Genomic DNA, 26627 nt, shown 5'->3' with positions numbered 1-26627 from the left:
ATTGATATGTCTGAGTTAGGGTAGTTTAGATTGATACTGACTGAGTTAGGGTAGTTTAGATTGATATGTCTGAGTTAGGGTAGTTTAGATTGATATGACTGAGTTAGGTGGTTTAGATTGATATGTCTGAGTTAGGGTAGTTTAGATTGATACTGACTGAGTTAGGGTAGTTTAGATTGATATGTCTGAGTTAGGGTAGTTTAGATTGATATGACTGAGTTAGGGTGGTTTAGATTGATATGACTGAGTTAGGGTGGTTTAGATTGATACTGACTGAGTTAGGGTGGTTTAGATTGATATGACTGAGTTAGGGTAGTTTAGATTGATATGACTGAGTTAGGGTGGTTTAGATTGATACTGACTGAGTTAGGGTGGTTTAGATTGATATGTCTGAGTTAGGGTGGTTTAGATTGATATGACTGAGTTAGGGTGGTTTAGATTGATACTGTCTGAGTTAGGGTAGTTTAGATTGATACTGTCTGAGTTAGGGTAGTTTAGATTGATACTGACTGAGTTAGGGTGGTTTAGATTGATACTGTCTGAGTTAGGGTGGTTTAGATTGATACTGACTGAGTTAGGGTGGTTTAGATTGATACTGTCTGAGTTAGGGTGGTTTAGATTGATATGACTGAGTTAGGGTGGTTTAGATTGATATGACTGAGTTAGGGTGGTTTAGATTGATATGTCTGAGTTAGGGTGGTTTAGATTGATATGACTGAGTTAGGGTGGTTTAGATTGATACTGTCTGAGTTAGGGTGGTTTAGATTGATATGACTGAGTTAGGGTGGTTTAGATTGATACTGACTGAGTTAGGGTGGTTTAGATTGATACTGACTGAGTTAGGGTGGTTTAGATTGATATGACTGAGTTAGGGTGGTTTAAATTGATACTGACTGAGTTAGGGTAGTTTAGATTGATACTGTCTGAGTTAGGGTGGTTTAGATTGATATGACTGAGTTAGGGTGGTTTAGATTGATATGACTGAGTTAGGGTGGTTTAGATTGATACTGACTGAGTTAGGGTGGTTTAGATTGATACTGACTGAGTTAGGGTGGTTTAGATTGATATGACTGAGTTAGGGTGGTTTAGATTGATACTGACTGAGTTAGGGTGGTTTAGATTGATATGACTGAGTTAGGGTGGTATAGATTGATACTGACTGAGTTAGGGTGGTTTAGATTGATATGACTGAGTTAGGGTGGTTTAGATTGATATGACTGAGTTAGGGTGGTTTAGATTGATACTGACTGAGTTAGGGTGGTTTAGATTGATACTGACTGAGTTAGGGTGGTTTAGATTGATACTGTCTGAGTTAGGGTGGTTTAGATTGATATGACTGAGTTAGGGTGGTTTAGATTGATACTGACTGAGTTAGGGTGGTTTAGATTGATACTGTCTGAGTTAGGGTGGTTTAGATTGATACTGACTGAGTTAGGGTAGTTTAGATTGATATGTCTGAGTTAGGGTAGTTTAGATTGATATGACTGAGTTAGGGTGGTTTAGATTGATATGACTGAGTTAGGGTAGTTTAGATTGATACTGACTGAGTTAGGGTGGTTTAGATTGATACTGTCTGAGTTAGGGTAGTTTAGATTGATATGACTGAGTTAGGGTGGTTTAGATTGATATGACTGAGTTAGGGTGGTTTAGATTGATACTGACTGAGTTAGGGTGGTTTAGATTGATACTGACTGAGTTAGGGTGGTTTAGATTGATACTGTCTGAGTTAGGGTGGTTTAGATTGATATGACTGAGTTAGGGTGGTTTAGATTGATACTGACTGAGTTAGGGTGGTTTAGATTGATACTGACTGAGTTAGGGTGGTTTAGATTGATATGACTGAGTTAGGGTGGTTTAGATTGATACTGACTGAGTTAGGGTGGTTTAGATTGATACTGTCTGAGTTAGGGTGGTTTAGATTGATATGACTGAGTTAGGGTGGTTTAGATTGATACTGACTGAGTTAGGGTGGTTTAGATTGATACTGTCTGAGTTAGGGTGGTTTAGATTGATATGACTGAGTTAGGGTGGTTTAGATTGATATGACTGAGTTAGGGTGGTTTAGATTGATACTGACTGAGTTAGGGTAGTTTAGATTGATACTGACTGAGTTAGGGTGGTTTAGATTGATACTGTCTGAGTTAGGGTGGTTTAGATTGATACTGACTGAGTTAGGGTAGTTTAGATTGATACTGTCTGAGTTAGGGTGGTTTAGATTGATATGACTGAGTTAGGGTGGTTTAGATTGATATGACTGAGTTAGGGTGGTTTAGATTGATACTGTCTGAGTTAGGGTAGTTTAGATTGATACTGTCTGAGTTAGGGTGGTTTAGATTGATATGACTGAGTTAGGGTGGTTTAGATTGATACTGACTGAGTTAGGGTAGTTTAGATTGATATGACTGAGTTAGGGTAGTTTAGATTGATATGACTGAGTTAGGGTGGTTTAGATTGATATGACTGAGTTAGGGTGGTTTAGATTGATATGACTGAGTTAGGGTGGTTTAGATTGATATGACTGAGTTAGGGTGGTTTAGATTGATATGACTGAGTTAGGGTGGTTTAGATTGATACTGACTGAGTTAGGGTGGTTTAGATAGCAGATCTGACATGGCAGGTCCTGAGCAGAGGATCTGGTGCTCATCGGTCGCGTCGTCAACGTTTTACTGGGGTTGATGACATGGCACTCTGAAAACAGCTTATCCACGTTGCCATCAAAATACCTGCAGAGGAGGAACCGGATGGTTACAGAGGAGAGGAAGGAGAGAGGGAGAGAGAGAGAGAAAAAAGTGAGATCAAAACTCAAGCTTTGACAAAGACCTCTGCCAAAACACATTACCAGCATCTTTGAACTTGGATAAAGCAGAATGAAACAGAAAATGTTAACAGGAGAAGATACATACCTCTCCATGAGCTTCTCTTTGTCCCAGTTGAAGTGACTAAGAAGTATTCTGGTAATGGTTGCAGGATTCTAGAGAGAGAGAGAGAACTGGTTGTGTTGTAGAACTAAGTAAGCGAGCACTATGCTTTCTGTTCTTTTACCAAATAACAAACCTAAAAGTTGATTTGCTATTCCAGACTGTAGAGGTATTCTGTGATTACCAGATGGCTAATTAAACAATTAGGCCTGTGGGCGCGTGGTATATGGCCAATGTACCATGGCTAGTGGGATATGGCTACAGGCTGATCTTAGGCATCACGCAATACAAATAAAATGTTGGCCCCCCGAGGTGCCGTACTGGTGTTAGAAACTGGTTATTGATAGATTCATTATTAATGACTAATTATTACACCCTGAAACTGTGTGAAATATGTTAGAATGTGTGAGTGTAGTAAAGATTATGACATTGTGTTACTATTTAGCAATGTGAGTAAGAGTTAGGCCAGACAACAAAAAACAAGGAGAACTGGCTACAGACAACTGATAACTGAGGAATTTAGGGAGTAGAGAAACTGTTAGGCTTGTGTGTGTGTGTGTGTGTGTGTGTGTGTGTGTGTGTGAACTGATGGTCAGGAGAGCGGTTTTAGAGTGGAAAACTACAGCCCACCTATAGAGGGGAGGGATTTTTTTGTATGACGTATGAGTATAAAAGATGGACTCTTTTTAGATTTATTCATTGAGAATTCTGACTATGCAGATCGAGACTGTCTGTTACTTAAATCCCAAAAGACTTACAACCTTTTGGGAGACGCACAGAGACACTGTGGGGTCAAACGACATCAGGAGGACTGGTAAAAAATTGATTTTAAAGAACTGATTCTAGCTCCGAAAGATTCCAAAAAGAGGCCAATTATTTCAGGTCCATTACCATGGTCAGCTGTGTGTGTGTGTGTGTGTGTGTGTGTGTGTGTGTGTGTGTGTGTGTGTGTGTGTGTGTGTGTATGAACTGGTGATTATTTCAGGTCCATTACCATGGTCAGTGTGTGTGTGTGTGTGTGTGTGTGTGTGTGTGTGTGTGTATGAACTGGTGATTATTTCAGGTCCATTACCATGGTCAGCTGTGTGTGTGTGTGTGTGTGTGTGTGTGTGTGTGTGTGTGTGTGTGTGTGTGTGTGTGTGTGTGTGTGTGTGTGTGTGTGTGTGTGTGTGTGTGTGTGTGTGTGTGTGTGTGTATGAACTGGTGATTATTTCAGGTCCATTACCATGGTCAGTGTGTGTGTGTGTGTGTGTGTGTGTGTGTGTGTGTGTGTGTGTGTGTGTGTGTGTGTATGAACTGGTGATTATTTCAGGTCCATTACCATGGTCAGTGTGTGTGTGTGTGTGTGTGTGTGTGTGTGTGTGTGTGTGTGTGTGTGTGTGTGTGTGTATGAACTGGTGATTATTTCAGGTCCATTACCATGGTCAGCTGTGAAAGATTCAGCTTTACACACTGTAGCCCTGTTGGCATCACTTTTATAGATAACTTCGTCGTCCAGGGTAGGGGAGGGAATGGCCGGATGTAGCTCAGTTGGTAGAGCATGGCGTTTGCAACGACAGGGCTGTGGGTTCGATTCCCACGGGGGGCCAGTATGAAACAAATATATATATAATAAAAAATAATGTATGCACTGGATAAGAGCGTCTGCAAAATGTAAAAGCTTTGGAGCACCTTAAATTACATTTTGGGAAAAAAGGCTAACTCAGCTCCATCATTCATTGAATCAGACGGCTCATTCATCACAAAACCCACTGATATTGCCAACTACTTTAATTATTTTTTCATTGGCAAGATTAGCAAACTTAGGCATGACATGACAACAAACGCAGACACTACACATCCAAGTACATCTGAACAAATTAGTAAAGACAAGCATCGTAATTTTGAATTCTGTAAAGTGTGTGTGGAGGAGGTGAAAGAAGTATTGTTGTCGATCAACAATGACAAGCCACCGGGGTCTGACAATCTGGATGGAAAATTACTGAGGATAATAGCGGACAATATTGCCACTCCTTTTTGCCATACAGTGGGGAAAAAATGTATTTAGTCAGCCACCAATTGTGCAAGTTCTCCCACTTAAAAAGATGAGAGAGGCCTGTAATTTTCATCATAGGTACACGTCAACTATGACAGACAAATTGAGAATTTTTTTTCCAGAAAATCACATTGTAGGATTTTTTATGAATTTATTTTCAAATTATGGTGGAAAATAAGTATTTGGTCACCTACAAACAAGCAAGATTTCTGGCTCTCACAGACCTGTAACTTCTTCTTTAAGAGGCTCCTCTGTCCTCCACTCGTTACCTGTATTAATGGTACCTGTTTGAACTTGTTATCAGTATAAAAGACACCTGTCCACAACCTCAAACGGTCACACTCCAAACTCCACTATGGCCAAGACCAAAGAGCTGTCAAAGGACACCAGAAACAAAATTGTAGACCTGCACCAGGCTGGGAAGACTGAATCTGCAATAGGTAAGCAGCTTGGTTTGAAGAAATCAACTGTGGGAGCAATTATTAGGAAATGGAAGACATACAAGACCACTGATAATCTCCCTCGATCTGGGGCTCCACGCAAGATCTCACCCCGTGGGGTCAAAATGATCACAAGAACGGTGTGCAAAAAATCCCAGAACCACACGGGGGGACCTAGTGAATGACCTGCAGAGAGCTGGGACCAAAGTTACAAAGCCTACCATCAGTAACACACTACGCCGCCAGGGACTCAAATCCTGCAGTGCCAGACGTGTCCCCCTGCTTAAGCCAGTACATGTCCAGGCCCGTCTGAAGTTTGCTAGAGTGCATTTGGATGATCCAGAAGAGGATTGGGAGAATGTCATATGGTCAGATGAAACAAAAATAGAACTTTTTGGTAAAAACTCAACTCGTCGTGTTTGGAGGACAAAGAATGCTGAGTTGCATCCAAAGAACACCATACCTACTATGAAGCATGGGGGTGGAAACATCATGCTTTGGGGCTGTTTTTCTGCAAAGGGACCAGGACGACTGATCCGTGTAAAGGAAAGAATGAATGGGGCCATATATCGTGAGATTGAGTGAAAACCTCCTTCCATCAGCAAGGGCATTGAAGATTAAACGTGGCTGGGTCTTTCAGCATGACAATGATCCCAAACACACTGCCCGGGCAACGAAGGAGTGGCTTCGTAAGAAGCATTTCAAGGTCCTGGAGTGGCCTAGCCAGTCTCCAGATCTCAACCCCATAGAAAATCTTTGGAGGGAGTTGAAAGTCCGTGTTGCCCAGCGACAGCCCCAAAACATCACTGCTCTAGAGGAGATCTGCATGGAGGAATGGGCCAAAATACCAGCAACAGTGTGTGAAAACCTTGTGAAGACTTACAGACAACGTTTGACCTGTGTCATTGCCAACAAAGGGTATATAACAAAGTATTGAGAAACTTTTGTTATTGACCAAATACTTATTTTCCACCATAATTTGCAAATAAATTCATTAAAAATCCTACAATGTGATTTTCTGGAATTTTTTTCCTCATTTTGTCTGTCATAGTTGACGTGTACCTATGATGAAAATGACAGGCCTCTCATCTTTTTAAGTGGGAGAACTTGCACAATTGGTGGCTGACTAAATACTTTTTTCCCCCACTGTATTTTCAATTTTAGCCTACTAGGAAGTGTGTGCCCCCAGGCTTAGGGGGAAGCAAAAGTCATTCCGCTACCTAAGAATAGTAAAGCCCCCTTTAATAGCTGACCAATCAGCCTGTTACCAACCCTTAGTAAACTTTTGGAAAAAATGGTGTTTGACCAGATAAAATGCTATTTTACAGTAAACCAATTGACAACAGACTTTCAGCACACTTATAGGGAAGGACATTCAACAAGCACAGCACTTACACAAATGGCTGATTATTGGCTGACAGAAATGGATGATAAAATGATTGTGGGGGCTGTTTTGTTAGACTTCAGTGCGGCTTTTGACATTATCGATCATAGTCTGCTGCTGGAAAAAACTTATGTGTTATGGCTTTACACCCCCTGCTATAATGTGGATAAAGAGTTAGTTGTCTAACAGAACACAGAGGGTGTTCTTTAATGGAAGCCTCTCAAACATAATCCAGGTAGAATCAGGAATCCCCCAGGGCAGCTGTCTAGGCCCCTTGCTTTTTTCAATTTTTACTAACGACATGCCACTGGCCTTGAGTAAAGCCAGTGTGTCTATGTATGTGGATGACACAACACTATACACGTCAGCTACAGTGACTGAAATGACTGCAACACTAAACAAAGAGCTGCAGTTAGTTTCAGAATGGGTGGCAAGGAATAAGTTAGTCCTAAATATTTCTAAAACTAAAAGCATTGTATTTGGGACAAATCATTCACTAAACCTCAACTAAATATTGTAATAAACAAATGTGGAAATTGAGCAAGTTGAGGAGACTAAACTGCTTGGAGTAACCCTGGACTGTAAACGGTCACAGTCAAAACATATTGATACAACAGTAGCTAGTATGGGGAGAAGTCTGTCCACAATAAAGCTCTGCTCTGCCTTCTTAACAGCACTATCAACAAGGCAGGTCCTACAGGCCCTAGCTTTGTCGCACATGGACTACTGTTCAGTTGTGTGGTCAGGTGCCACAAAGAGGGACTTAGGAACATTGCAATTGGCTCAGAACAGGGCAGCACGGCTGGCCCTTGGATGTACACAGAGAGCTAATATTAATAATATGCATGTCAATCTCTCCTGGCTCAAAGTGGAGGAGACATTGACTTCATCACTACTTGTATTTGTGAGAGGTATTGACATGTTGAATGCACCGAGCTGTCTGTTTGAACTACTGGCACACAGCTCGGACCCCTATGCATACCCCACAAGACATGCCACCAGAGGTCTCTTCACAGTCCCCAAGTCCAGAACAGACTATGGGAGGCGCACTGTACTACATAGAGCCATGACTACATGGAACTCTGTTCCACATCAGGTAACTGATGCAAACAATAAAATTAGATTTAAAAAACGGATATAAATACACCTTATGGAACAGCGGGGACTGAAGAGACACACACAGGCACAGACACACACATACACACACATGATAACATACACACTATACACACACGTACACATGCATTTTGTGGTATTAGAGTAGAGGCCTGAGGGCACACATTTAATGTGCTGTGAAATATGTTGTGAATGTATGGTAATGTTTTTAAAATTGTATAACTGCCTTAATTTTGCTGGACCCCAGGAAGAGTAGCTGCTGCCTTGGCAGGAACTAATGGGGATCCATAATAAACCCCAGGAAGAGTAGCTGCTGCCTTGACAGGAACTAATGGGGATCCATAATAAACACCAGGAAGAGTAGCTGCTGCCTTGGCAGGAACTAATGGGGATCCATAATAAACCCCAGGAAGAGTAGCTGCTGCCTTGGCAGGAACTAATGGGGATCCATAATAAACCCCAGGAAGAGTAGCTGCTGCCTTGGCAGGAACTAATGGGGATCCATAATAAACCCCAGGAAGAGTAGCTGCTGCCTTGGCAGGAACTAATGGGGATCCATAATAAACCCCAGGAAGAGTAGCTGCTGCCTTGGCAGGAACTCAATCAATCAATCAATTTTATTTTATATAGCCCTTCTTACATCAGCTAATATCTCGAAGTGCTGTACAGAAACCCAGCCTAAAACCCCAAAACAGCTAGTAATGCAGGTGTAGAAGCACGGTGGCTAGGAAAAACTCCCTAGAAAGGCAAAACCTAGGAAGAAACCTAGAGAGGAACCAGGCTATGAGGGGTGGCCAGTCCTCTTCTGGCTGTGCCGGGTGGAGATTATAACAGAACCATGCCAAGATGTTCAAAAATGTTCATAAGTGACAAGCATGGTCAAATAATAATCAGGAATAAATCTCAGTTGGCTTTTCATAGCCGATCATTAGAGTTTAAAACAGCAGGTCTGGGACAGGTAGGGGTTCCATAACCGCAGGCAGAACAGTTTAAACTGGAATAGCAGCAAGGCCAGGCGGACTGGGGACAGCAAGGAGTCACCACGGCCGGTAGTCCCGACGTATGGTCCTAGGGCTCAGGTCTCTCAGTTGGCTTTTCATAGCCGATCATTTAGAGTTGAAAACAGCAGGTCTGGGACAGGTAGGGGTTTCGTAGCCGCAGGCAGAACAGTTGAAACTGGAATAGCAGCAAGGCCAGGCGGACTGGGGACAGCAAGGTGTCATCATGCCCGGTAGTCCTGACGTATGGTCCTAGGGCTCAGGTTCTCAGAGAGAAAGAGAGAACGAGAGAATTAGAGAGAGCATACTTAAATTCACACAGGACACTGGATAAGACAGGAGAAGTACTCCAGGTATAACCAACTAACCCCAGCCCCCGACACACAAACTACTGCAGCATAAATACTGGAGGCTGAGACAGGAGCGGTCCGAGACACTGTGGCCCCATCCGAAGAAACCCCCGGACAGGGCCAAACAGGAAGGATATAACCCCACCCACTCCGCCAAAGCACAGCCCCGCACCACTAGAGGGATATCCCCAACCACCAACTTACAATCCTGAGACAAGGCCGAGTATAGCCCACAGAGGTCTCCACCACAGCACAAACCAAGGGGGCGCCAACCCAGACAGGAAGATCACGTCAGTAACTCAACCCACTCAAGTGACGCACCCCTCCCAGGGACGGCATGAAAGAGCACCAGCAAGCCAGTGACTCAGCCCCTGCAACAGGGTTAGAGGCAGAGAACCCCAGTGGAGAGGGGAACCGGCCTGGCAGAGACAGCAAGGGCTGTTCGTTGCTCCAGCCTTTCCCGTTCACCTTCACACTCCTGGGCCAGACTACACTCAATCATATGACCTACTGAAGAGATAAGTCTTCAGTAAAGACTTAAAGGTTGAGACCGAGTCTGCTGCTCTCTCACATGGGTAGGCAGACTGTTCCATAAAAATGGAGATCTATAGGAGAAAGCCCTGCCTCCCGCTGTTTGCTTAGAAATTCTAGGGACAATTAGGAGGCCTGCGTCTTGTGACCGTAGCGTATGTATTGGTATGTACGGCAGGACCAACTCGGAAAGATAGGTAGGAGCAAGCCCATGTAACGCTTTATAGGTTAACAGTAAAACCTTGAAATCAGCCCTTGCCTTAACAGGAAGCCAGTGTAGGGAAGCTAGCACTGGAGTAATATGATCAAATTTCTTGGTTCTAGTCAGGATTCTAGCAGCCGTATTTAGCACTAACTGAAGTTTATTTAGTGCTTTATCCGGTAGCCGGAAAATAGAGCATTGCAGTAGTCCAATCTAGAAGTAACAAATGCATGGATCAATTTTTCTGCATCATTTTTGGACAGAAAATTTCTGATTTTTGCAATGTTACGTAGATGGAAAAAAGCTGTCCTTGAAACAGTCTTGATATGTTCGTCAAAAGAGAGATCAGGGTCAAGAGTAACGCCTAGGTCCTTCACAGTTTTATTTGAGACGACTTTACAACCATCAAGATTAATTGTCAGATTTAACAGAAGATCTCTTTGTTTCTTGGGACCTAGAACAAGCATCTCTGTTTTGTCCGAGTTTAAAAGTAAAAAGTTTTCAGCCATCCACTTCCTTATGTCTGAAACACAGGCTTCTAGCGAGGGCAATTTTGGGGCTTCACCATGCTTCATTGAAATGTACAGCTGTGTGTCATCCGCATAGCAGTGAAAGTTAACATTATGTTTTCGAATAACATCCCCAAGAGGTAAAATATATAGTGAAAACAATAGTGGTCCTAAAACGGAACCTTGAGGAACACCGAAATGTACAGTTGATTTGTCGGAGGACAGACCATTCACAGAGACAAACTGATATCTTTCCGACAGGTAGGATCTAAACCAGGCCAGAACTTGTCCGTGTAGACCAATTTGGGTTTCCAGTCTCTCCAAAAGAATGTGGTGATCGATGGTGTCAAAGGCAGCACTAAGGTCTAGTAGCACGAGGACAGATGCAGAGCCTCGGTCTGACGCCATTAAAAGGTCATTTACCACCTTCACAAGTGCAGTCTCAGTGCTATGATGGGGTCTAAAACCAGACTGAAGCATTTCGTATACATTGTTTGTCTTCAGAAAGGCAGTGAGTTGCTGCGCAACAGCTTTTTCTAAAATTTTTTGAGAGGAATGGAAGATTCGATATAGGCCGATAGTTTTTATATTTTCCGGGTCAAGGTTTGGCTTTTTCAAGAGAGGCTTTATCACTGCCACTTTTAGTGAGTTTGGTACACATCCGGTGGATAGAGAGCTGTTTATTATGTTCAACATAGGAGGGCCAAGCACAGGAAGCAGCTCCTTCAGCAGTTTAGTAGGAATAGGATCCAGTATGCAGCTTGAAGGTTTAGAGGCCATGATTATTTTCATCATTGTGTCAAGAGATATAGTACTAAAACACTTAAGTGTCTCCCCGATCCCAGGCCCTCGCAGAGTTGTGCAGATCCAGGACAGCTAAGCCCTGGAGGAATACGCAGATTCAAAGAGGAGTCCGTAATTTGCTTTCTAATGGTCATGATCTTTTCCTCAAAGAAGTTCATGAATTTATCACTGCTGAAGTGAAAACCATCCTCTCTTGGGGAATGCTGCTTTTTAGTTAGCTTTGCAACAGTATCAAAAAGAAATTTTGGATTGTTCTTATTTTCCTCGATTAATTTGGAAAAGTAGGATGATCGAGCAGCAGTGAGGGCTCTTCGGTACTGCACGGTACTGTCTTTCCAAGCTAGTCGGAAGACTTCCAGTTTGGTGTGGCGCCATTTCCGTTCCAATTTCCTGGAAGCTTGCTTCAAAGCTCGGGTATTTTCTGTATACCAGGGAGCTAGTTTCTTAGGAACTAATGGGGATCCATAATAAACCCCAGGAAGAGTAGCTGCTGCTTTGCAGGAACTAATGGGGATCCATAATAAACCCCAGGAAGAGTAGCTGCTGCCTTGGCAGGAACTAATTGGGATCCATAATAAACCCCAGGAAGAGTAGCTGCTGCCTTGGCAGGAACTAATGGGGATCCATAATAAACACCAGGAAGAGTAGCTGCTGCCTTGGCAGGAACTAACGGGGATCCATAATAAACCCCAGGAAGAGTAGCTGCTGCCTTGGCAGGAACTAATGGGGATCCATAATAAACCCCAGGAAGAGTAGCTGCTGCCTTGGCAGGAACTAATGGGGATCCATAATAAATACAAAATATTGTCTGATAAAGCACGGCTTTCAGCCAATCAGCATCCAGGACCCAAACTACCCAGTTTATAATACTGGGATCCACTAGGAAAAGGGTCCACAGAATGACTGTTGTGTAACAGTTGACCACAGATCTGTTTACTAGGACTGGTTTATACGTATAGTGCAGTTATTACATAATTAAAACACTAGTCATTATTATAAAATTGATGATCTTTGTGAGTGCCTGACAAATCCGACTCTGAAAAATAACTCATAACATTGTTGATATGTGAGTGCCAGCAAACCTTCCTATGAACAGTTCAATCCTCCCTTTGGACATGGTTCAGGACTGGTTGGGTCAATTCGAATTTAAGGCAGTCAATTCAGGATGCAGCTTAAACTGAAATTCCAACTCAATGGCATCTATTTTCAATGACTTCTCAACTGAAAAGTTGAAGCTATTTATTTAAAAGGTCCTTCCATTTTTTTTTATTGTACTTCAAATGACTTCCTGAATTGACTGGCCACCCCTCAGAGCCTGGTTCCTCTCTACCCAGTACAGCCAGTAGAGGACTGGCCACCCCTCAGAGCCTGGTTCCTCTCTACCCAGTGCAGCCAGTAGAGGACTGGCCACCCCTCAGAGCCTGGTTCCTCTCTACCCAGCACAGCCAGAAGGGGACTGGCCACCCCTCAGAGCCTGGTTCCTCTCTACCCAGTACAGCCAGTAGAGGACTGGCCACCCCTCAGAGCCTGGTTCCTCTCTACCCAGTGCAGCCAGTAGAGGACTGGCCACCCCTCAGAGCCTGGTTCCTCTCTACCCAGCACAGCCAGAAGGGGACTGGCCACCCCTCAGAGCCTGGTTCCTCTCTACCCAGTACAGCCAGTAGAGGACTGGCCACCCCTCAGAGCCTGGTTCCTCTCTACCCAGTGCAGCCAGTAGAGGACTGGCCACCCCTCAGAGCCTGGTTCCTCTCTACCCAGCACAGCCAGAAGGGGACTGGCCACCCCTCAGAGCCTGGTTCCTCTCTACCCAGTACAGCCAGTAGAGGACTGGCCACCCCTCAGAGCCTGGTTCCTCTCTACCCAGTGCAGCCAGTAGAGGACTGGCCACCCCTCAGAGCCTGGTTCCTCTCTACCCAGTACAGCCAGTAGAGGACTGGCCACCCCTCAGAGCCTGGTTCCTGTCCAGGTTTCTCCTTTCTAGGGAGGTTTTCCTCGCCACTGGTCTTTGGGGTTTTAGGCTGGGTTTCTGCACTTTATAAAAGAAATGGGATTGATTGATCCCAACCCTGCTGTGCATTATGACAGAGGGAGGTAGTTTAGATGACACTGGGCTTCCACTTTTGGTTGAGAAGTTCCCTAGGTTATAGATTTGGATTGCAGATTTCCTTTCTACTGTTTGCAAAGCATTGTCAATGACCCACCTGGTCAGGTGATGAACTGCCTGCTCTATTTAAGGAACGGCTCAACACTGAATTCATCCCAAATGGTACACTAGTCCCTATATAGTGCACTACTTCTTCCAATTTTATTTTTTTATTTTTTATTTTATTTCACCTTTATTTAGGTGAAACAGACATCATTGATATACACGGAGAAAAGAGTCGGCCCAAGAATTGAACCCTGTGGCACCCCCATAGAGACTGCCATAGGTCCAGACAACAGGCCCTCCGATTTGACACACTGAACTCTATCTGAGAAGTAGTTGGTGAACCAGGCGAGGCAGTCATTTGAGAAACCAAGGCTATTTAGTCTGCCAATTAGAATGCGGTGGTTGACAGAGTCGAAAGCCTTGGCCAGGTCGAAGAAGACGGCTGCACAGTACTGTCTATTATCGATCGCGGTTATAATATCGTTTAGGACCTTGAGCGTGGCTGAAGTGCACCCATGACCAGCTCGGAAACCGGATTGCATAGCGGAGAAGGTACGGTGGTATTCGAAATGGTCGGTGATCTGTTTGTTAACTTGGCTTTCAAATACTTTCGAAAGGCAGGGCAGGATGGATATAGGTCTGTAGCAGTTTGGATCTAGAGTGTCACCCCCTTTGAAGAGGGGGACGACCGCGGCAGCTTTCCAATCTCTGGGGATCTCAGACGATACGAAAGAGAGGTTGAACAGACTAGTAATAGGGGTTGCGACAATTTCGGCGGGTAGTTTTAGAAAGAAAGGGTCCAGATTGTCTAGCCCAGCTGATTTGTAGGGGTCCAGATTTTGCAGCTCTTTCAGAACATCAGCTGTCTGAATTTGTGTGAAAGAGAAGCGGGGGGGGGCATGGGCAAGTTGCAGCGGAGGGTGCAGAGTTGGTGGCCGGGGTAGTGGTAGCCAGGTGGAAAGCATGGCAAGCCGTAGCAAAATGCTTGTTGAAATTCTCGATTATTGTAGATTTATCGGTGGTGATAGTGTTTCCTAGCCTCAGTGCAGTGGGCAGCTGGGAGGAAGTGCTCTTATTCTCCATGGACTTTACAGTGTCCCAAAACTCTCAAATGAGTGCACTATATAGGGAATAGGGTGCTATTTGGGACATACGTACTGTGTCACGCTGGTGTCTCTGGTGTCAACACTGTCAGTGACAACCAGGGTATTACACTAGGGTATTACACTACAACCAGGGTATTACACTAGGGTATTACACTACAACCAGGGTATTACACTACAACCAGGGTATTACACTACAACCAGGGTATTACACTACAACCAGGGTATTACACTACAACCAGGGTATTACACTACAACCAGGGTATTACACTACAACCAGGGTATTACACTACAACCAGGGTATTACACTACAACCAGGGTATTACACTACAACCAGGGTATTATACTACAACCAGGGTATTATACTACAACCAGGGTATTACACTACAACCAGGGTATTACACTACAACCAGGGTATTACACTACAACCAGGGTATTACACTACAACCAGGGTATTACACTACAACCAGGGTATTACACTACAACCAGGGTATTACACCAGGGTATTACACTACAACCAGGGTATTACACCAGGGTATTACACTACAACCAGGGTTAAGACCAGGTCTCAGATCTGTTTGTGCTGTCTTGTTAAGACCAGGTCTCAGATCTGTTTCTGCTGTCTTGTTAAGACCAGGTCTCAGATCTGTTTCTGCTGTTGTCACCGTTCACACATTTATACTGTATTTGGGGTGAAATCCTTTAGTCATTATTCTTAAAATACAAATTAATCTATCAGCTGTCTTGCTGTAAATTCCTATGGTCATTGTTATGACAGCACAAGTAGATCTGGAACCAGGCTAGTAAGATGACACTGATCTGGAACCAGGCTAGTAAGATGACACTGATCTGGAACCAGGCTAGTAAGATGACACTGATCTGGAACCAGGCTAGTAAGATGACACTGATCTGGAACCAGGCTAGTAAGATGACACTGATCTGGAACCAGGCTAGTAAGATGACACTGATCTGGAACCAGGCTAGTAAGATGACACTGATCTGGAACCAGGCTAGTAAGATGACACTGATCTGGAACCAGGCTAGTAAGATGACACTGATCTGGAACCAGGCTAGTAAGATGACACTGATCTGGAACCAGGCTAGTAAGATGACACTGATGTGGAACCAGGCTAGTAAGATGACACTGATCAACATGGACATGTGCTTCTATCATGTGGGGTCAGACCAGCTGCTTGGTTGGTTCACTCTGGATCATTGCATTGCTACACAGGCTATGTGGATGGACATACCACATAAAGGGGTAGTGTATATGTCGATATGTAGGAAGGCAGCAGTTGGAGCAGCATGGGGAATCTGGCATCTAAAAGAAGTGGAGAGACTTCTGCTGTAGAGACTTACACATTAGGCCCGCCCCTGTGCATGAGAAAAGGGAAGTGAGGAGTCATCAACTGCTTCGTATCAAGATGACAGTTTTACAGAAACCTTTGGTTTTTCTCTGATTCACTGGGAGGAATATCCAGATACCTAGGGTGCATACCTAGGGTGCATACTGGACCATACCTAGGGTGCATACTGGACCATACCTAGGGTGCATACTGGACTATACCTAGGGTGCATACTGGACCATACCTAGGGTGCATACTGGACTATACCTAGGGTGCATACTGGACCATACCTAGGGTGCATACTGGACCATACCTAGGGTGCATACTGGACCATACCTAGGGTGCATACTGGACCATACCTAGGGTGCATACTGGACCATACCTAGGGTGCATACTGGACCATACCTAGGGTGCATACTGGACCATACCTAGGGTGCATACTGGACCATACCTAGGGTGCATACTGGACCATACCTAGGGTGCATACTGGACCATACCTAGGGTGCATACTGGACCATACCTAGGGTGCATACTGGACTATACCTAGGGTGCATACTGGACCATACCTAGGGTGCATACTGGACCATACCTAGGGTGCATACTGAACCATACCTAGGGTGCATACTGAACCATACCTAGGGTGCATACTGAACCATACCTAGGGTGCATACTGAACCATACCTAGGGTGCATACTGGACTATACCTAGGGTGCATACTGGACTATCCCTAGGGTGCATACTGGACTATCCCTAGGGTGCATACTGGACTATACCTAGGGTGCATACTGGACTATACCTAGGGTGCATACTGGACCATACCTAGGGTGCATACTGGACTATACCTAGGGTGCATACTGGACCATACCTAGGGTGCATACTGGACTATACCTAGGGTGCATACTGGACCATACCTAGGGTGCATACTGGACCATACCTAGGGTGCATACTGGACCATACCTAGGGTGCATACTGGACCATACCTAGGGTGCATACTGGACCATACCTAGGGTGCATACTGGACCATACCTAGGGTGCATACTGGACCATACCTAGGGTGCATACTGGACTATACCTAGGGTGCATACTGGACTATACCTAGGTGGCATACTGGACCATACCTAGGGTGCATACTGGACCATACCTAGGGTGCATACTGGACCATACCTAGGGTGCATACTGGACCATACCTAGGGTGCATACTGGACTATACCTAGGGTGCATACTGGACCATACCTAGGGTGCATACTGGACTATACCTAGGGTGCATACTGGACTATACCTAGGGTGCATACTGGACTATACCTAGGGTGCATACTGGACCATACCTAGGGTGCATACTGGACTATACCTAGGGTGCATACTGGACTATACCTAGGGTGCATACTGGACCATACCTAGGGTGCATACTGGACCATACCTAGGGTGCATACTGGACCATACCTAGGGTGCATACTGGACTATACCTAGGGTGCATACTGGACTATACCTAGGGTGCATACTGGACTATACCTAGGGTGCATACTGGACCATACCTAGGGTGCATACTGGACTATACCTAGGGTGCATACTGGACCATACCTAGGGTGCATACTGGACCATACCTAGGGTGCATACTGGACCATACCTAGGGTGCATACTGGACCATACCTAGGGTGCATACTGGACTATACCTAGGGTGCATACTGGACCATACCTAGGGTGCATACTGGACCATACCTAGGGTGCATACTGGACCATACCTAGGGTGCATACTGGACTATACCTAGGGTGCATACTGGACTATACCTAGGGTGCATACTGGACTATACCTAGGGTGCATACTGGACCATACCTAGGGTGCATACTGGACTATACCTAGGGTGCATACTGGACTATACCTAGGGTGCATACTGGACCATACCTAGGGTGCATACTGGACTATACCTAGGGTGCATACTGGACTATACCTAGGGTGCATACTGTACTATACCTAGGGTGCATACTGGACTATACCTAGGGTGCATACTGAACCATACCTAGGGTGCATACTGGACCATACCTAGGGTGCATACTGGACCATACCTAGGGTGCATACTGGACTATACCTAGGGTGCATACTGGACCATACCTAGGGTGCATACTGGACCATACCTAGGGTGCATACTGGACCATACCTAGGGTGCATACTGGACCATACCTAGGGTGCATACTGGACTATACCTAGGGTGCATACTGGACCATACCTAGGGTGCATACTGGACTATACCTAGGGTGCATACTGGACCATACCTAGGGTGCATACTGGACTATACCTAGGGTGCATACTGGACTATACCTAGGGTGCATACTGGACTATACCTAGGGTGCATACTGGACCATACCTAGGGTGCATACTGAACCATACCTAGGGTGCATACTGGACCATACCTAGGGTGCATACTGGACCATACCTAGGGTGCATACTGGACCATACCTAGGGTGCATACTGGACCATACCTAGGGTGCATACTGGACCATACCTAGGGTGCATACTGGACCATACCTAGGGTGCATACTGGACTATACCTAGGGTGCATACTGAACCATACCTAGGGTGCATACTGGACTATACCTAGGGTGCATACTGGACTATACCTAGGGTGCATACTGGACCATACCTAGGGTGCATACTGGACCATACCTAGGGTGCATACTGGACCATACCTAGGGTGCATACTGGACCATACCTAGGGTGCATACTGAACCATACCTAGGGTGCATACTGGACTATACCTAGGGTGCATACTGAACCATACCTAGGGTGCATACTGGACCATACCTAGGGTGCATACTGGACCATACCTAGGGTGCATACTGAACCATACCTAGGGTGCATACTGGACCATACCTAGGGTGCATACTGGACTATACCTAGGGTGCATACTGGACTATACCTAGGGTGCATACCTAGGGTGCATACTGGACCATACCTAGGGTGCATACTGGACCATACCTAGGGTGCATACTGGACCATACCTAGGGTGCATACTGGACCATACCTAGGGTGCATACTGGACTATACCTAGGGTGCATACTGGACTATACCTAGGGTGCATACTGGACCATACCTAGGGTGCATACTGGACTATACCTAGGGTGCATACTGGACTATACCTAGGGTGCATACTGGACCATACCTAGGGTGTATACTGGACTATACCTAGGGTGCATACTGGACTATACCTAGGGTGCATACTGAACCATACCTAGGGTACATACTGGACCATACCTAGGGTGCATACTGGACCATACCTAGGGTGAATACTGGACTATACCTAGGGTGCATACTGGACCATACCTAGGGTGCATACTGGACCATACCTAGGGTGCATACTGGACTATACCTAGGGTGCATACTGGACTATACCTAGGGTGCATACTGGACCATACCTAGGGTGCATACTGAACCATACCTAGGGTGCATACTGGACCATACCTAGGGTGCATACTGGACCATACCTAGGGTGCATACTGGACTATACCTAGGGTGCATACTGAACCATACCTAGGGTGCATACTGGACTATACCTAGGGTGCATACTGGACTATACCTAGGGTGCATACTGGACTATACCTAGGGTGCATACTGGACCATACCTAGGGTGCATACTGGACCATACCTAGGGTGCATACTGTACTATACCTAGGGTGCATACTGTACCATACCTAGGGTGCATACTGAACCATACCTAGGGTGCATACTGGACCATACCTAGGGTGCATACTGAACCATACCTAGGGTGCATACTGGACCATACCTAGGGTGCATACTGGACCATACCTAGGGTGCATACTGGACCATACCTAGGGTGCATACTGGACTATACCTAGGGTGCATACTGGACCATACCTAGGGTGCATACTGGACTATACCTAGGGTGCATACTGGACCATACCTAGGGTGCATACTGGACCATACCTAGGGTGCATACTGGACCATACCTAGGGTGCATACTGGACTATACCTAGGGTGCATACTGGACCATACCTAGGGTGCATACTGGACTATACCTAGGGTGCATACTGGACCATACCTAGGGTGCATACTGAACCATACCTAGGGTGCATACTGAACCATACCTAGGGTGCATACTGGACTATAGCTAGGGTGCATACTGAACCATACCTAGGGTGCATACTGAACCATACCTAGGGTGCATACTGGACTATACCTAGGGTGCATACTGGACCATACCATATTCCAACTCCTGGTTATCTAGTCTCAGAACGCCAGACCTCAGAGGAACATTGATAATTTACATTGTTGGGAGGCAACCAGTCATCTAGAGAGACTAGTGGGTCAGACTGTGTTAGGTCTTAGATTCTTTCATCAGACCAGAGGCACTACATGATGGTTGAATATGTTGCCGTTACTCTGTACGCGGGCTATTATGAAACTGACTAGGGGCAGTGGGTCGCAGTCAGCTCAGCACATCCTTGGAAGTCTTACAAAATGATAGTTATGTTGGAGGCGGGCAGGCTAGCTGGCAGATACCTTGATGACAGAAAGTTTGTTTTGGAGGCACCAATACATGTTAGTTAGCATGAGTTGGCTACCTAGGTGGTTAGTTCACATCTAGGTTTCTTTCCAGATAAATAATAATACAAATCTAAAGCAGGCATCGCTAGCTAGGTAGATAGCTAACGTAAGCTAGCAGGGTAACGTTAGCTTGTTGGCTGGTTTGATAGCTAACTAACTTAGCTAAAAGCCAGATAAACAACTTTACTGGATAACATGCAAGATGTTAGCCAAACATATTTGTCCTGGGTTAGTTCCTTAGTTCCCATGGATCAACTAAGGAACTAACAGCTAACTAACATCAGCGTAGTAGTGGCCTGTCAACTTTCCACCGTCCCCAGTCTTTCCTGCACCGACATGCCTAATAATACCTCACCTGGATGACATCGTTGACCTCCCTGATACACTCCACCATATGCTGGAGGATCTGCTCGGCAGTCAGCACTTCGAAGCGGTAGTCCCCTGGTTCCCCTGCGCCGCTATCTTCGCTGCATTCCTCGTCTTCGTCGAATTCATAGTTATAGCCCTCGTCTGAGTCCATTACAAAGTTGATTTCGAGATGTCACAAGCAGGCATACAGGCTTTCAATGGGTAGCCTGCTTGCTGAGGAACGGATCAAAACGAAAACGTTCGGGTCGCTCTTTCGCTTGTTTTTCCGGGTTCTTCTTCTTCGATTAGGTTTAACGGCGGTTGGCATCCAATTTGTTGCATTACCGCCACCTACTAGACTGGAGTACAACTCCCTTTAAAAAATATATATACACTGCTCAAAAAAATAAAGGGAACACTTAAACAACACAATGTAACTCCAAGTCAATCACACTTCTGTGAAATCAAACTGTCCACTTAGGAAGCAACACTGATTGACAATAAATTTCACATGCTGTTGTGCAAATGGAATAGACAACAGGTGGAAATTATAGGCAATTAGCAAGACACCCCCAATAAAGGACTGGTTTTGCAGGCGGTGACCACAGACCACTTCTCAGTTCCTATGCTTCCTGGCTGATGTTTTGGTCACTTTTGAATGCTGGCGGTGCTTTCACTCTAGTGGTAGCATGAGACGGAGTCTACAACCCACACAAGTGGCTCAGGTAGTGCAGCTCATCCAGGATGGCACATCAATGCGAGCTGTGGCAAGAAGGTTTGCTGTGTCTGTCAGCGTAGTGTCCAGAGCATGGAGGCGCTACCGGGAGACAGGCCAGTACATCAGGAGACGTGGAGGAGGCCGTAGGAGGCCAACAACCCAGCAGCAGGACTGCTACTGCCACCTTTGTGCAAGGAGGAGCAGGAGGAGCACTGCCAGAGCCCTGCAAAATGACCTCCAGCAGGCCACAAATGTGCATGTGTCTGCTCAAACGGTCAGAAACAGACTCCATGAGGGTGGTATGAGGGCCCGACGTCCACAGGTGGGGGTTGTGCTCACAGCCCAACACCATGCAGGACGTTTGGCATTTGCCAGAGAACACCAAGATTGGCAAATTCACCACTGGCGCCCTGTGCTCTCACTGATGAAAGCAGGTTCACACTGAGCACATGTGACAGAGTCTGGAGACGCCGTGGAGAACGTTCTGCTGCCTGCAACATCCTCCAGCATGACCGGTTTGGCGGTGGGTCAGTCATGGTGTGGGGTGGCATTTCTTTGGGGGGCCGCACAGCCCTCCATGTGCTCGCCAGAGGTAGCCTGACTGCCATTAGGTACCGAGATGAGATCCTCAGACCCCTTGTGAGACCATATGCTGGTGCGGTTGGCCCTGGGTTCCTCCTAATGCAAGACAATGCTAGACCTCATGTGGCTGGAGTGTGTCAGCAGTTCCTGCAAGAGGAAGGCATTGATGCTATGGACTGGCCTGCCCGTTCCCCAGACCTGAATCCAATTGAGCACATCTGGGACATCATGTCTCGCTCCATCCACCAATGCCACGTTGCACCACAGACTGTCCAGGAGTTGGCGGATGCTTTAGTCCAGGTCTGGGAGGAGATCCCTCAGGAGACCATCCGCCACCTCATCTGGAGCATGCCCAGGCGTTGTAGGGCGGTCATCCCGAGTGGCGCAGTGGTCTAAGGCACTGCATCGCAGTGCTAGCTGTGCCACTAGAGATCCTGGTTCGAATCCAGGCTCTGTCGTAGCCGGCCGCGACCGGGAGACCCATGGGGCGGCACACAATTGGCCCAGCGTCGTCCAGGATAGGGGAGGGAATGGCCGGCAGGGATGTTGGTAGAGCATGGCGTTTGCAACGCCAGGGTTGTGGGTTCGATTCCCACGGGGGGCCAGTATGACAAATATATATAATGTACAGTGGGGGAAAAAAAGTATTTAGTCAGCCACCAATTGTGCAAGTTCTCCCACTTAAAAAGAGGAGAGAGGCCTGTAATTTTCATCATAGGTACACGTCAACTATGACAGACAAAATGAGGAAAAAAAATCCAGAAAATCACATTGTAGGATTTTTAATGAATTTATTTGCAAATTATGGGGGAAAATAAGTATTTGGTCAATAACAAAAGTTTCTCAATACTTTGTAATATACCCTTTGTTGGCAATGACACAGGTCAAACGTTTTCTGTAAGTCTTCACAAGGTTTTCACACACTGTTGCTGGTATTTTGGCCCATTCCTCCATGCAGATCTCCTCTAGAGCAGTGATGTTTTGGGGCTGTCGCTGGGCAACACGGACTTTCAACTCCCTCCAAAGATTTTCTATGGGGTTGAGATCTGGAGACTGGCTAGGCCACTCCAGGACCTTGAAATGCTTCTTACGAAGCCACTCCTTCGTTGCCCGGGCGGTGTGTTTGGGATCATTGTCATGCTGAAAGACCCAGCCATGTTTCATCTTCAATGCCCTTGCTGATGGAAGGAGGTTTTCACTCAAAATCTCACAATACATGGCCCCATTCATTCTTTCCTTTACACGGATAAGTCGTCCTGGTCCCTTTGCAGAAAAACAGCCCCAAAGCATGATGTTTCCACCCCCATGCTTCACAGTAGGTATGGTGTTCTTTGGATGCAACTCAGCATTCTTTGTCCTCCAAACACGACGAGTTGAGTTTTTACCAAAAAGTTATATTTTGGTTTCATCTGACCATATGACATTCTCCCAATCCTCTATTGGATCATCCAAATGCACTCTAGCAAACTTCAGACGGGCCTGGACATGTACTGGCTTAAGCAGGGGGACACGTCTGGCACTGCAGGATTTGAGTCCCTGGCGGCGTAGTGTGTTACTGATAATAGGCTTTGTTACTTTGGTCCCAGCTCTCTGCAGGTCATTCACTAGGTCCCTCCGTGTGGTTCTGGTATTTTTGCTCACCGTTCTTGTGATCATTTTGACCCCACGGGGTGAGAACTTGCGTGGAGCCCTAGATCGAGGGAGATTATCAGTGGTCTTGTATGTCTTCCATTTCCTAATAATTGCTCCCACAGTTGATTTCTTCAAACCAAGCTGCTTACCTATTGCAGATTCAGTCTTCCCATCCTGGTGCAGGTCTACAATTTTGTTTATGGTGTCCTTTGACAGCTCTTTGGTCTTGGCCATAGTGGAGTTTGGAGTGTGACTGTTTGAGGTTGTGGACAGGTGTCTTTTATACTGATAACAAGTTCAAACAGGTGCCATTAATACAGGTAACGAGTGGAGGACAGAGGAGCCTCCTAAAGAAGAAGTTACAGGTCTGTGAGAGCCAGAAATCTTGCTTGTTTGTAGGTGACCAAATACTTATTTTCCACCATAATTTGAAAATAAATTCATAAAAAATCCTACAATGTGATTTTCTGGATTTTTTCTCCTCAATTTGTCTGTCATAGTTGACGTGTACCTATGATGAAAATTACAGGCCTCTCTCATATTTTTAAGTGGGAGAACTTGCACAATTGGTGGCTGACTAAATACTTTTTTTCCCCACTGTATGCACTCACTAACTGTAAGTCGCTCTGGATAAGAGCGTCTGCTAAATGACTAAAATGTAAATGAAATACAGGCACGTGGAGGCCACACACACTACTGAGCCTCATTTTGACTTGTTTTAAGGACATTACATCAAAGTTGGATCAGCCTGTAGTGTGGTTTTCCACTTTAATTTTGAGGGTGACTCCAAATCCAGACCTCCATGGGTTGATACATTTGATTTCCATTGATAATTTGTGTGTGATTTTGTCGTCAGCACATTCAACTATGTAAAGAAAAAAGTATTTAATAAGATTATTTCATTCATTCAGATCTAGGATGTGTTATTTTAGTGTTCCCTTTATTTTTTTGAGCAGTGTATATTTCACCTTTATTTAACCAGGTAAGCCAGTTGAGAACAAGTTCTCATTTACAACTGCGACCTGGCCAAGATAAAGCAAAGCAGTGCGATAAAAACAACAACACAGAGTTACATATGGGGTAAACAAAACATAAAGTCAAAAATACAACAGAAAATATATATACAGTGTGCAAATGTAGCAAGTTATGGAGGTAAGGCAATAAATAGGCCATAGTGCAAAATAATTACAATTTAGTATTAACACTGGAATGATAGATGTGCAGAAGATGAATGGCTGTGTACAGGTGCAGTGATCGGTAAGCTGCTCTGACAACTGATGCTTAAAGTTAGTGAGGGAGATAAGAGTCTCCAGCTTCAGAGATTTTTGCAGTTCGTTCCAGTCATTGGCAGCAGAGAACTGGAAGGAATGGCGGCCAAAGGAGGTGTTGGCTTTGGGGATGACCAGTGAGATATACCTGCTGGAGCGCAGACTACGGGTGGGTGTTGCTATGGTGACCAGTGAGCTAAGATATGATGGGGATTTGCCTAGCAGTGATTTATAGATGACCTGGAGCCAGTGGGTTTGGCGACGAATATGTAGTGAGGGCCAGCCAACAAGAGCGTACAGGTCACAATGGTGGGTAGTATATGGGGCTTTGGTGACAAAACGGATGGCACTGTGATAGACTACATCCAATTTGCTGAGTAGAGTGTTGGAGGCTATTTTGTAAATGATATCGCCGAAGTCAAGGATCGGTAGGATAGTCAGTTTTACGAGGGCATGTTTGGCAGCATGAGAGAAGGAGGCTTTGTTGCGAAATAGGAGGCTGATTCTAGATTTAACTTTGGTTTGGAGATGCTTAATGTGAGTCTGGAAGGAGAGTTTACAGTCTAACCAGACACCTAGATATTTATAGTTGTCCACATACTCTAGGTCAGACCCGTCGAGAGTGGTGATTCTAGTCGGGTGGGCGGGTGCCAGCAGCGTTCGATTGAAAAGCATGCATTTAGTTTTACTAGTGTTTAAGAGCAGTTGGAGGCTACTGAAGGAGTGTTGTATGGCATTGAAGCTCGTTTGGAGGTTTGTTAACACAGTGTCCAATGAAGGGCCAGATGTATACAAAATGGTGTCGTCTGCGTAGAGGTGGATCTGAGAGTCACCAGCAGCAAGAGCGACATCATTGATATACACGGAGAAAAGTGTCGGCCCAAGAATTGAACCCTGTGGCACCCCCATAGAGACTGCCATAGGTCCAGACAACAGCCCCTCTAGCCCAGCTTATTTGTAGGGGTCCAGATTTTTCAGCTCTTTCAGAACATCAGCTGTCTGAATTTGTGTGAAGGAGAAGCGGGGGGGGCATGGACAAGTTGCAGCGGAGGGTGCAGAGCTGGTGGCTGGGGTAGTGGTAGCCAGGTGGAAAGCATGGCCAACTGTAGCAAAATGCTTGTTGAAATTTTCGATTATTGTAGATTTATCGGTGGTGATAGTGTTTCCTAGCCTCAGTGCAGTGGGCAGTTGGGAGGAGGTGCTCTTATTTTCCATGGACTTTACAGTGTCCCAAAACTTTTTGGAGTTAGTGCTACAGGATGCACATTTCTGTTTGAAAAAGCTAGCTTTTGCTTTCCTATCTGATTGTGTATATTGGTTCCTGACTTCCCTGAGAAGTTGCACATCGCGGGGGCTGCTCGATGCTAATGCCGTACGCCACAGGATGTTTTTGTGCTGGTCAAGGGCAGTCAAGTCTGAGGAGAACCAGGGGCTATATCTGTTCTTAGTTCTGAATTTTTTGAATGGGGCAAGTTTATTTAAGATGGAGAGAAAAGCACTTTTAAAGAACAACCAGGCATACTCTACTGACGGAATGAGGTCAATATCCATCCAGGATACCCGGGCCAGGTCAATTAGAAAGGCCTGCTCGCTAAAGTGTTTTAGGGAGCGTTTGACAGTGATGAGGGGTGGTCGT

General features: G+C 45.5%; 1 protein-coding gene across 4 annotated transcripts in view; it reads right to left on the bottom strand.

Annotated features, from left to right (window-relative positions):
* Positions 1-21062, bottom strand: part of LOC121531501 (E3 ubiquitin-protein ligase arih1) — a 78644-nt gene extending 57582 nt beyond the window's left edge. For all 4 annotated transcript variants that reach the window (XM_041836741.1, XM_041836742.1, XM_041836744.1 and 1 more), the window contains exons 1-3: positions 20799-21062; positions 2904-2971; positions 2579-2723 (exon numbers count right to left, since the gene is read on the bottom strand). In XM_041836741.1, coding sequence (XP_041692675.1) covers positions 2579-2723; positions 2904-2971; positions 20799-20963 — 378 coding nt within the window. In that variant the 5' untranslated portion in view covers positions 20964-21062. The remainder of the gene's footprint in view (positions 1-2578; positions 2724-2903; positions 2972-20798) is intronic.
* Positions 21063-26627: the final 5565 nt, after the last annotated feature.

The sequence above is a fragment of the Coregonus clupeaformis genome, unplaced genomic scaffold (genome assembly GCF_020615455.1).
Source record: "Coregonus clupeaformis isolate EN_2021a unplaced genomic scaffold, ASM2061545v1 scaf0245, whole genome shotgun sequence".
Lineage (NCBI taxonomy): Eukaryota > Metazoa > Chordata > Actinopteri > Salmoniformes > Salmonidae > Coregonus > Coregonus clupeaformis.
The sequence above is the reverse complement of the archived record's forward strand: the minus strand, read 5'-3'. Positions and strand labels throughout refer to the sequence as shown.